Raw genomic sequence first — 13507 nt, forward strand, 5'->3', positions numbered from 1 at the left:
GGGGCACATACAGACAGACATAAAAGGACACAAATAGACTGACATGCACAGGGGAATAAAGGGACACCACCATGCAGGCATAAAGCTTCGGGGCCTATAGGGCCCCACTGTCTTAAATGCCCCAACCCCCTAAAGCCTTAATCCAGCTCTGACTCTGTATAATGTAAAAAATCTTTCAACTTGCAAAAATAACAGGAGTAATGTAGGAAGCCCTGTACCCCTCACTGTTATAATCAATGTAAGCCTTACAGAAGTTAAAATGAGCAATATGTTAGGCAAAAACTTTTAATAGAAATAAGAGTGTTTCTAAATTGGTCGAAGGGTGAACTGTCATGTGACATTTACCCTGTAGCCCAGCGCACATTAGAAGACACTAATAATTTGCAGAAGTGTCACATAAAAGTAAGTAGAGTTGTGCACCTTGAGTATGCTGTGCAGGACATTTCAGCATCCCAATGCAAAGCCAAGGCATTTTGCAGTGTGTATCAGTGTACACTGTAAATGAGGTTCCCTGCAGGACACAATGGCCCTGACCACAACATGTAACTTTATGACACACTGTCGGATAGTTATTTACTGCCATCTGCGCAATTTGACTGAAGAAGAAAAGGTGCACATGCTTTTATTATTATTATTATTATTATTATTATTATTATTTCATTTGTATGTATTTTAACCTCACTGGTAATATAGCAGCAAACAAAAAATTAGGTTGATTTCCTGGGCCTTCAGTCCCTGGGATCCGCCAAGGTAATAAAGGCTCACTCACACCTCCCTCCCCATCTGGTGGAGCTGTCAGGGTCTCAAAAAAGGGAACTAGTAGCTAAGTGCAACTGCCCCCAGCAATGCTGTTACCGCTTCTTGTGCTGAGATGACAATCATCACGGGTGGCACAAATAGAACTTTCCAGCACAGAATGGCTCTGTCCACTTAAACCTTGTGTTGGAAGCTGACTGCTGCTTCACAGGCCCTACAAAACTCTAGCAACACTCAGCCAAGTAATATGTGTAGAAGCTGAGGCTCCCTGTAGGTGCCTGGTAGACAGCTCAAATCTCTTGAAACTGGACTTTGCATGTTTGTAGTGTTCATAGTGCATTTTTGAAAATAACATGGGTCTGTGATCTGTGTGCAGTGTGTACACCCTGCACCCACAATAGATGCACCCACAATAAATACACTAGAGTAAAATTTTCTGTGATGAAACTCAAATGACCTTTGAGTACAATTAATAAATTATATTATTTTATGGACTATGGGCCTCATTCAGACCCACTCGCAAGCGGCTGTCCGATCGCAAGTGGGTCGATGGTGTGCACTGTGCATGCGCACGACGGAGGGAGCTCCGTCGTGCGCATGCGCCAGACGCGATGAGCGAAGGACTTTCCTTCGCTCGTTGTGTCTGATCAAAGGGGGCGTGCTGTCGATGTTGATTGACAGCACGCCCCCTTTGGTGGGCGTGCCGGGGGCGTGCCTGCCAGACGGAGGCGTTCCCAAGGGAATGCCTAATGTCAGAAGCCGGCCCCACTGACATCACTAGTGATGTCAGTGGGAGTGATTTTGGCTCTGATAGAGCCAAAATCACTCCAGAGCTTGTGGTCGAAAACCCCGACCACAGGCTTCTGGTCGCACTGGCGATGGTCGCGATGGTAAAGACCATCGCGACCATCATCCTGCACGCTCGTATGTGCTGTGGGTGGTGACCCACAGCTATACGAGCGTCCAGGAGGACGCTCCATTTTTATGGAGGACGGCCCTCATTCAGAGCGAGCGCTCTGCTCAGAGCGTCCGGCTCTGAATGAGGGCCTATATTGGGAATCAGTATGCAATGCTGGCTGTCGGGATACCTCCTGTCAGAATACTGACAGTGGCATCCCGATGGTTGGTATCCTGACAGGGGTCGGGTAAGTATACTTACCCTCCCCTCTTCACCCCCTAACCTTCCCTTCTTGAAGCCTAACCCTAACCCTCTCCACCCTGCACCATAACCCTCCCCATTAGTGCCTAAACCTAATGCTCCCCCTTTGTGCGTAACCTAGCCCTACCCCCTTAGTGCCTAACCCCCCCTCAGTGTTGCAGAATCCAAACCCACCCCCTAGGGGTGCCTAACCCTATAACCCTAAGCTCCCCCCAAATCCTAACCCTAACCCCACTACGCTCCCTATACCTAACCCTCCTCCCCCACGCGGCTAATGCTAAGGACTTAGCTCGTTCAGGCTGGCGTCCTTCGGCGTTCCGGTGTTAGGATTAAGATAGGCGTTAGTATTTTGACATCTATCTTAAGTCCCTTGTCGGGATTCCCCTGTCAGTATTGAGACCAGCAGCATCGTGGCCGCCGTTGTCATAACTATACCCTGTATATAGGCTACCGATAATGTTGCTGCATAACTGATTTTTAATTAGTATTTTACAGATTTGGTCCAGGTTGATTGCTTACTACACTAGTAGGCTGTCAGTGCTGTCAGGGCGCCTGACGGAGCAATTCAATTGTTGCTCTGGTTGGGCGCGACAGCTGCTGGCACCGCCATTTCTGCTCACCCCTCCTCTAGAAGGTGAGCTGATATGTGCATAAGTAGTTTGGACACCATAACCAGGACTTTAAACGGGTTTAGCTGTTTTATGCTATTAAATTGGACGACCTAAAACAATTGAATTGCAATATTAGGCATCTGATAATTAGCGCGCCTTAAAAAACAACATTTGAATCGTCCCAAATACTTAGTTTATCCTGGAAAATAAACTTATTGAAAGTAGCATTGAAACTAATGCTGGTTACTATAATGAGCCACCAGCCATAAAGTATTATACCCAATACAAAAACCAAATTCTGTCAGCCTGACCAGTATAGTGATACGTCAACTGTGCGCTGTCACAAATAAGTATATAGAAAATTATATTAGAATGTTAAAATCACACAAGCGTCTGTGTTTGCACCAGGACCAGTTATTTTGGCACATTCTCTCAATACTATTAATCATATTACACTAGATCAGAAAATGTTCCCCATGTCTGACTGCACCTATACCAGATGCTGATAAGAGTAAGCACTTGTATCAGTTGTATAGGGGGTCAGGCTTGTGCATCCAAAACGTACATTAGTAATAAGGAGATCATTCTGTTCTCTGAACTTTGATGCCCATTCAGTTGCTACTGAGCTGGATATTGTGGGGATATTGTGGGGATAATGGCATGTCAGTGTGGAACCTATAATACAGGGACAGAATATTTCCTATAATACATAAGAGAAGGTTATTATTTTGCTAATATGCTTTCAAAAAATAGTTATTTTAAAGGGAAATCTGTAGGGTGTCTCTATAACTGACTTCACAGGAATGCTATGCATTTGTGTGACATTTCTTTATCCACCTACTGTATCCTTATTAGACTGTACTGTATCTCAGACTTACAGCTGCCTGACAGAAAAGATCTATTGTTGCAGCCATGCAAAGCCTTAGACTCATACACAGCGTCTTACAACAACTGTCCATTCACAGTTATCTTCTATATAGTTACAATATTAAAGGTCTCAAAGCTGTCCACAAAGTTGTGCAGTCACTATAACAATTGATTACTGAGTATACATGAAGATAGCGTTTTTGTATGTTACTCCCAGAGGCAAGTATAGTATCACATGCTATTACAGGCAAGCCCTTACATCACAAAATCTCCCTAATAAGAGTCATGTGATGTACCTGGTGACAGAATTATTCCCATCAGCGAGGAGGGCGAATTGGTTTATAACTAGGGGCCCCATTTATCAACAAGCCTAAATACCAGCGGCATATATTGTGTGGTATCGCAGTGATACAAACAAAGATGCCAATGGTATTCATCGTTACTTACCTCATCGGTGAGGTCCAGCGATGTCCCACTTCTTGGCGGCATCCTCCGTTCACCTACTGGCCACCTATCGCTACCAGCAAGTGGCTTCTATGTCATGTGCATATGCGACACCACCAGGCAGGGACCCAGCAATGCCCAGAAGTCTTCTCGGAAGCCGGAATGGCTGCTGCCAGGTCTCCATTGCTGGCTATAGGGACAGTATCACTCTCGCCATCTAAAGAAGATGCAGTGACAAACAGCAGTACCACTGTTTGTTGAATACTGAAAGGATGATGTCGCCCCTTTATTGAGTGCTAAAGGGGTTATGGTTGGCTGTTAAATGGGGCCCTAGGTTTCTAAGCAGAAATGACAGGAAACGTAGATGAATTAGGCAAAAAATATAAAAACAATAGCTATTTCTGCTTGTGTGTGTGTGTATCTGTGTGTGTAAATATTTATTTTGAGGATAATTGTTTTAAAAAAACCTCTATATACACCCAATCATGCTACATACAGTCCCTTCTGAATAAGTGTAAAGGTGCCCATATACGGTGCAATAAAGCAGCCAATCCGACAGATTGGTCCGATTTGTCTGCTATATTGTACCGTGTATGGGCATGATATCGGACAGAGGGCCTGATTCAGACCCGCTCACAAGATGCGATCGCTCGCTTGCAGAAAAGGGGCTGGATATGTAAATTAAGCGCTTGCACTGCGTTGCATAAGGACGCCCACTGTGTGTTAGCGAGCTACGGCAAAGTGCGCTCGCAAGTGTCTGAAGACACCCCCTTGCCACTCGCAACACACGTCATCTCCAGGAAATGTATGATTAATTGGGACCATCATGAGCCATCGAAGATGCTCGCAGCCTTTGGGGTTGCCTTTCCCCGCCGCAAGCACTTCGATCAGTGCGGGCTGAAATACATGCAAGTGACGTGTACAATGACTCTACTTTGCTAATTATGCATGCCCTTTAAATGCCGTTTTAGGGGCAGACACGCCTGCGTTCGCAACACCACTCCCCCGTTCACAGGCACCTTCCCCTGTTACTACCCACAAACGGCACTATCTGTCACTCCAAGCAGCGGCCTGATAGTGGCTTATGAGCTACCAAAAGCAGATTGCAACGAATGGCTTGCGCACGGGCACTGCAAATTATACGAATGCGCAGATGGGTGAAAATCGCTCTGAGCGAGCGATCGCCCCTTAGCGAGCGGGTCTGAATCAGGTCCAAAGCGCGCACCTGTGGGGTCGTATATCACACCCCCAGATTTTACTGCGGGTTCAGCCAATCTGGGGATGGGAAGGGGGAGCCGGCATATCGGGCGGTCGACCACCCAATCGGACCATGTGTGGGGACCACCCAATATATTGGGCATCGGATCCCTCATTGTGTCGCACTGTGCATATCGCACCGTGTATGGCCAGCTTAAGTATTTATAGCAAAACATGTGGCTTTCGTGTGAATAAACCATTTTGCAAGTGTTGATTTATTTTAAGCAATCTGCTGCAGATAAATGAGAAAACATGTATAAATCATTTTTTTTATTTAAATGTTTACAAAGGTGCATTACAAGCAAATCTGCTGTGTATTATTTTATATTACATTTATGCATTACATGCAAATGTGTGCCATATTACATTATTGCATAACAAGCAAGTCAGCGGTATATTATATTATATTTATACATTACATGCAAATGTGTGCCATATTACATTATTGCATAACAAGCAAATCTGATGTATATTGCATTTTATTAAATTATTGTATTATAAGCAGAACTGCAGAATATTGCTGTTACTGTACATTATAATACATCATTACATTTGATGCAAATCTGTGGCATATTATTTTTTATTACACCAGTGGTTCTCAAACTCGGTCCAAGTTTTCGGGATATCTATTCTTCAGCACAGCTGTCCTAATTAGTACTTCAGTCAATTTGAGTTAACCATCTGTGCTCAAGCATGGATAGCCTTAAAATCTGGACATAGTTTGGTAACCACTGTATTACTCTATTGTATTACAAGCAGATCAGCGGCATATTATATTATGTTATATCATTACAATCATAAGAGCGGCATATTACATTGTATTACATTATTGCGTTTCATTCCAATCTGTCGCATTTTACTTTATTATATTATTGTTTTCCATTACAAGCAGTACTGCGGCATATTGCATTATATTATTGTTTTACAAGCACATTACAACTGCTTGGAATCCGCCGCATACTAAATCTATATGAACGAGCCCTTTATCAGCTGCTAAGTGACGTTCATGAGTGACAGTTGCATAACAGTTTATTTATCGTCACTAATTACCAAAAGTCGCTTCCTGATATGTACCCTGTAACTGGCTCTGCGTTTCCTCTGTAATCTCTCCTGCTTTTCCGGATTTCTCACAGTAATTCCCATTGGGGAGACGAAACATCCCCCGGATTACACGACTTTGATGGTAAATCCCTACAAGAGGGCAGCACAAATACAAAGAAATCCGGACCCATATTGGCCCCAGAGGACAGAACAGAAGCCTAAGGGTTAATAATCCCCCACCCCCACATACACATTATATTTACAGAATTAGGTAAATAGCTGGTTTAACCCTTTTTTGTGTGTAAAAACTGAGATATAATTGATTTGCTGAATCGGGCAGTTTGACCTCTTTGGTGGTCTGGGAACTAATAAAAAAACCCTTCCGGTCTCAGTAGGGTAAATACATTTATATATAATATAGATTAGAATAGACGATGAGTGCGGGGATAGTCGAGTAAACTGATTATATTGTATATTTTAATATGATTATTCGGCATATATTTACATTTGCTGGGGGATATCAATTGTCACTTTATATGATTTATAGTTAATGATGACAAACGGTATTTACAAAATAATACAGAAGAAATTTTAAATACTCTGCGAGTACGTGTAATTATAATGAATACAGTATAACATTAGTACGTACTTAATGGGAAATTCTGTCATACACAAATATTTATCTATCTATAATTATGTATACATGTATGTATGTATGTATGTATGTATGTATGTGTATGTATAAATATATATATATATATATATATATATATATATATATATAATTGTATACATTGTGTATATCTTAAAATACTATTATTTGTATCATATCCAATTTTAATTGTATTGTTACAGAAATAAAAACTATATACACGTAATCAGAGGACTTGTTAAAGCTTCAGCCAATTCAATGTATTATTTACGTAGCATACATAACATGCGCAAACATTAGCGGTGCTTTGTTAACTATTGAGACAATCCCCTCCCCCCATTGGGAATATAGAGGAATAGAACTTTAATTATAATTCCCAGCATGCCTGGGCCAGTGTGTGCCCAGGATGAGAGGAAGGATCACCTGTGATGTCTTCATAATACAGGCTAACATGAGCCATATCCATTCCCCGCAAGTGCACACTGCTGAGCCGTCTACTGTCAGCCCGAGGGACTATGGTTCCTCATATAGGAATGCTGTAAGTCACAGGACTGGTCCTAATGGTGTATGCCATACATGTGTTATTTATATCATCCATCTGCAAACTAATACATCACTCTTACACATTGCAGAACAATGGAGTTAGAATAATGATGTATACTATAGGGAAGAGGAATCCTAGTTTACCACTAACTACCACTCCAATGTAAGTACGTACATTACATACAACTTTAGGTTACAGACTCACATTGGAGCAGTTTTAAGGTAAAACATAAATCATTATAGTGTATCCCTTACATTTCTGTGCACATTAATAGAAGCCCCCTCCCTCCTACTCTCTTCTTTCTTTCTTTCTTTCTTTCTTTCTTTCTTTCTTTCTCTCTTTCTTTCTTTCTTTTTCCCTCCTGCCTCCTTTTCTCACCCTCTTTCTCCCTTCTCTTTCTCCCCACCATGCCCGCCCTCTCTCTCTCTCTCCCTCTTTCTCCCCACCATTCATTCTCTCTCTCTCTCTCTCTCTCTCTCTCTCTCTCTCTCTCTCTCTCTCTCTCTCTCTCTCTCTCCCCCTCTCTCCCTCCCATGAGGTAGACCTCCTCTATACTGAAAGTCACAGAAGGGATCGGTGTGTAATATGGATGCCTATCCAATAAATAAATTGTTACATAATAATTCTCCTTTGTGTATTTCTCCATCAGAATGGATCTAATAACTCTAGGATATTCCCAGTATTGATGATTAGAAGAATTGATCTCGCCTGTCACTTTCTTCCCTGGAAATGCCAGCCACGGGCTATGTAGGGAAGAATGGCGAATCCAGTCCATATATCAGAGGATGCTGCCCATTCCTTCATCCTTATTATAGATACATGTGAGTGCAGTGCCCCTGTGTTTAATAATCCCCTCACACCTCGTGTCAGGTTGCAGCTGTGACTGCAGAGCATTGCATTGTTGGGACTTCAGAGCATTGCTGTGCTGTGACTGCAAAGCACACATTGCTGAACATTGCTTTGCTGGGACTGCAGAGCATTGCATTGCTGGGACTGCAGAGCATTGCATTATTGTGTCATCTGGCTGCGCTCCAGCTGAGAGACAACAATGACACTTCTTACAATGTGTTCTTCATAAGTGTTCCTGGTAATTAATGTTTCTAGAGTTTCATTATGTCATGTAGATTGAATAATGTCCTTCACATCTGTAATAACACAATAGCAGCAGAATATAGCACACGGGTATGGCAAGCCTATAGCATACAATCATTGCGTGTATTCACGTCATATGTCTTTTTTTTTTTAAACATTTTATTTATTTTCTAATAAACTATTGTTTTCTATGCACGATGTGTTTATTGCCACTACGATCTTCCTGACAGCAGGATTTACATTGTAATTCTATAGTCATGCTGTGAATATAAATAATCTGACACCGTTTAGGTTTGTAAACATTTTCCCACCTAGATTTGTACCTGGGAATATATAATAATAATAATAATAATAATAATTATTATTATTATTATTATTATTATTATTATTATTATTATTATGTTGTGTAATATAAAATTTAATCAATTTAATCTCCATGAACAGTAAGAGAAAATAAAAAAGTCCCAATCCAAAAGCCAGCACTCAGAATACCGATAGTAGAGTCTAATAGTATGTTTAGACATTACGTCACTGGATCTAAGCTTATTCCTCAGATATATATTCATGCAATGTATGTACACACTTATATGCATCATTTCAGTCACTCAAAGAATCTCTTAAATGAAGGGTTAATCTTTTCCTCTCTTGGATTAATTCGTATTATGAAGTTTTTATAGAAGGGTGAATTGAATTACTGTTAGAAAATGCTAAATGTCACCCTATTTTTAAATATACAGTAGGAGTATTTGCAAAATAGTAATTTGATAAAAATCCTGATTCTGTTTTCAGCGTCTACAGCCTGATAACTCGTTCATAAATAAAACCTTCAAGAAAACCATCTTACTGTGTTACAAGTAATTAGCTCTTTATCTTTAATAAGTATTATATTATACAGTTTTGCAGGACCACCGAGATATGCAGGACACCGGTGGAGGAGAGAAAATTATTGCAAACCTCACATTTGTTCCTGGGAGATATGTGAGACCTCAGTATGTAACATCCATAATTCAAGATTGCAACTTTATTATAGCTGTAGCTAAGGATGTTAGTGCTGCTTTTAGTATTCGTCCCTTTGGATTTTCCTTCCACACGAACTGTTCACTTTGGCTGAATATTGTTAACTTGATTTTCTCCATTCACTTTAGTAAATGGGTTTTTTTGTGCAGATTCTAATAATCGCAAAGCCGATGTTTAATTGCATGAAATATAAATGAGGTCTCTCCATCTATTTGCTGAACATATCAATTATTCAACTTGTGTCTCAGCAAGAATTCGTTTAAAAGCCATCTGAGCAATACACCCCTCCTGTCTCCGAGTCAGAGTAATCCCCATCTATCAGTGAGAAGATATACTGTTTACGTCATTTGCGTACGAAATACGTTTTACGTGACGTCATGTTCACTTTACAGAAATCCAGGATCTGCATTAGGACTGGCAGTAGCAGAGAATGCTTAATGTGTTCATTGTAATGAATTGTTTGGATTTATTTATAGAATCTCTATACATCGAAACATAACCACGGGTTAGACCTCAGTATAGTACAGTAAAGGGGAAACATATTTATGGAAAGAGAGAGGATATGAGAAATAAAGAGAGGGTCGGGGATTGATATATATATATATATATTTATAGATAGATAGATAGATATAGATATATACATAGATATATATAGCTATAGATAGAGAGAGAGAGAGAGAGAGAGAGAGAGAGAGAGAGAGAGAGATGAGATAGATAGATATGTATATGTATATTCTTGTTGTAAATAAAGTAAATATGTAGCAACGTAACATTGTAGAGAGTCAGAGAGAATGGAGGAGGAGGGGACGAGGGCGTGGCTAGAGTGAATACTCCACTACACCTTGTGATCAGTCATCACCCTGATTCAGCAATCAATGAGAGAAAGTTATTCACAAGGTGACATTGGGAACATGTAAAATTGCTGCAATACGGTAAAGTGCAACACTGATCTGCTCAGGTTATGTGAATGCTATGACATTCAAAATGGGGAGGGGCGGGGGGAAATGGTTGTCTGTGGCCTATGACACGACACAGTGATTTTTTGTATTTAGTTGATTAAATAGTAAATAATATTAGGAGGATATAGTTAAGGTAGGTAAATAGATAAATGGATGGATAGCTAGATATATTTTAGATAGATAGATATGATATAGATATATATGATATAGCACACATACATACATACATACATACAGTACATACATATCTAGATAAGTCATATAGAAGTGTATCTGGCTATCTGTACAGTATGTGGCCTTTTGCAAGTGAGGTCTCGAATTAAGGCTTTAAAAGCCCCTCCATCAAATTATCCTTAACCTCACAGTGGGATTACAGGATAATATACTTTATAGGCCATCAACGTAATCACTTCTCCCAGTATTCACCCTCCTAAACCTATAAGCACATTAAGATCCTCTGCGCCCACTCACAGGGCAAGCAGTGGACATAAATTAATCAAGGAGATTAAAAAAAATAAAAAAATAATAAAAAACATCTCAGTGCAATGGACTGTTCATGGAAAATCCGCTTTGATTTTTTTTTGCAAGGATTAATGTTGTCGGAGGAAATGAATGGAAGGGATCATTAAAGGGGAATGTTTCTACAGTCCTCGCTTCCTGTACATACCCCTTGGGGTTACCATGCTGCACATGAGCATTTAAACACCAGTGATGAATGGGAGATTGAGATTTTGATTAAATTCTGAGCTGCAAAACATAAATCAAGATTTCTCTAATATAAAATCATTCACGAGAGCCCTTCCTAGCGAGAACCGGGTGCATCTCCATTGTTTTACTGTGCAGATTTAATGTTCTTAGAACAATAGGTAGCTCACACCCTTTGCAATTAGACAAACTAATACACGTATTACTACATAATAATATGGCTGCTTTCTTTTCAATAATCGGTTCAAACCACCTTGAAAATACATTTTTGTGATTATTAAAATACATATATAATTACAGAGAAATAATGGTACATATAAATACCTGTGCAGATGTCCTAAGGTATTTCCAGCTAGTTTCTTGAATTCCTCTTTTTTAAACTCCATTGCGATCCCTTTAACCTGGAAAAGTCCAGTTATCAAATCTGTGTGCTATTAAGAAAAAGTTCTCATTACGAGTTCTAAGGCCGGTAATAAAGAGCGGTGGGAGATGAATTACGATTTTTGACTCAATCCTGATAAATGCAGAAAATGCTTAAAACAAGTAATACATATATAGTCTATGGCTAAGGCCTGGGGAGACACAAGCGCACAGACATAGGTAGGCATCGGCTTATGTAGTAATGAGGGGAACCATATGAGTGATGGGGAGCTCAGGCTGTGCTATTCACTATAATATCCAATAAATATCCTTCTTTCTTGCGTGGGACGGCCATGAACGAGAGTGGGGAAAAAAAACCTTTATAGTCAGAGTTATAGTGAAGTCAGGGGAGGTTTATGACACAGCTACTATGCAGCCACAAGGATGGAAGGGTTTCAGCACCAAGGACAGCGTTACTTCTTCCGGACCCAAGTGCCTGTGCTGGGCTCCAACTTCAGGCGTTCAGTCTACAACTCCCTGTATGCCATGATGATAAATCTGCCATAGCCTTCTAGTTCGAAGCGATACACTTAGCACAGCTAAGTGCAAAGAGGATGAGTCCCTTGCCCTGTGATGCGTTGTGGCTGCTTCACCCCCACCTCTCCCTCCCAACCTTCAGCACCACACACAACTCCACACAAATTGCTATATTTGGAGCTGGATTAGAAGACGCTTTCCTCTTAGTCCCAGTTGATTTCTACTGCGGGAGGGGGATGAGGAGAGATAGGGAGGGGGTGAGTTAGAAGCAGGAGACATTGCTTATAATAATCTGTAAAGGTACTTAGTGAGGGGGATGGGTACAGGTTGGTGTGTGATTTGGGGGGGGGAGTTTGGGCTGTGCAGTTCAGGAATTTATAATATGATAGAAAAACACTGGATAGTGTTTAACTATTTAGCTACTGATTGCAAGATAAGTAATATAGTAATAAGGGCACAAGAGGAAGGGAGCTGAGGGAGAGCCTAGGAAACCTTTGAAATGAAAAATTAACAGGCAAATGATAAAACAGCATCAATTCATTTTAATTGAGGTGTAATGTGATTATGTTTCTTTCTGAGCATCTGAAGAGTCTGCATCATATTCCAAACCACATATTGTAAAGTAAGTTAGCAATAACAATGTACAGAATATATGTAAATATATATATATATATATATATATATATATATATGTAAATGTATATACATGTGTAAGAAAAGAGTATGGCACTCTAGTTGTTAAAGGGCAATGCTTGTCCATAGCATGACTGATATGATATGCTGATTAAACCTTTTTCTATTTAGTGTCATATATATACAGTACATATATACAATGCGGTACCTACAATGTGCTAAAATCATTTGTTTGTAACATAAATAATCAATAACATTTATTACATTCAATACAACTCTTTTTCGTATAGACTGCTACCCCAAGGTTAGTCCTTTGCTAGCCTAGGACCAAATAATTCTATGAATTGGGCATCTTAAGGTGCGCCAACACAGTTCATTAATAATGGTTCAATAATACCTTAGTTGTCTTGTTAGGTCTTTCAGTGTTCTTTTAGTTGCTGAAGATGGAGGATTAGGTTCTTATTGTTTCCATAACGAGACCCTCATACCAGAGTTCAGCCAAAAAATGCAGTAATCAGTTTCTGTATACTTGATTCATAATTGTTTTTTATTATAAAAAGTTAAAAGTTTTCAGCAACTAAAAAAACACTGAAAGACCTAACAAGACAACTAAGGTGCTATTGAACCATTATTAAATAATTGTTGGTGCACCTTAAGACCCTCTATCTATCTATCTATCTATCTATCTATCTATCTATCTATCTATCTATCTATCTATCTACCAGAGGATACATTATCCTACGTTAATTGAACACTGTTTACTTGCAGAATCTCCATTAATCATTATTACTAATTCCTTATTACTTGCAATAAATAAGTTTAAAATCATAGAGGTAGCCAGAGAATTCAAATGAGATAATGTACGTGTCCCAA

General features: G+C 40.0%; 1 protein-coding gene across 1 annotated transcript in view; it reads right to left on the reverse strand.

The window, feature by feature from the left end:
• Positions 1-12141, reverse strand: part of SLC17A7 (solute carrier family 17 member 7) — a 141696-nt gene extending 129555 nt beyond the window's left edge. Inside the window, exon 1 of the mRNA XM_088450985.1 lies at positions 11429-12141. Within this exon, the coding sequence (XP_088307111.1) occupies positions 11429-11490 (62 nt within the window). The 5' untranslated portion in view covers positions 11491-12141. The remainder of the gene's footprint in view (positions 1-11428) is intronic.
• Between the last annotated feature and the right edge of the window lie 1366 nt (positions 12142-13507).

The sequence above is a fragment of the Taudactylus pleione genome, unplaced genomic scaffold (assembly GCF_031769625.1).
Source record: "Taudactylus pleione unplaced genomic scaffold, aTauple2 ptg000535l, whole genome shotgun sequence".
Taxonomy (NCBI): Eukaryota; Metazoa; Chordata; class Amphibia; order Anura; family Myobatrachidae; genus Taudactylus; species Taudactylus pleione.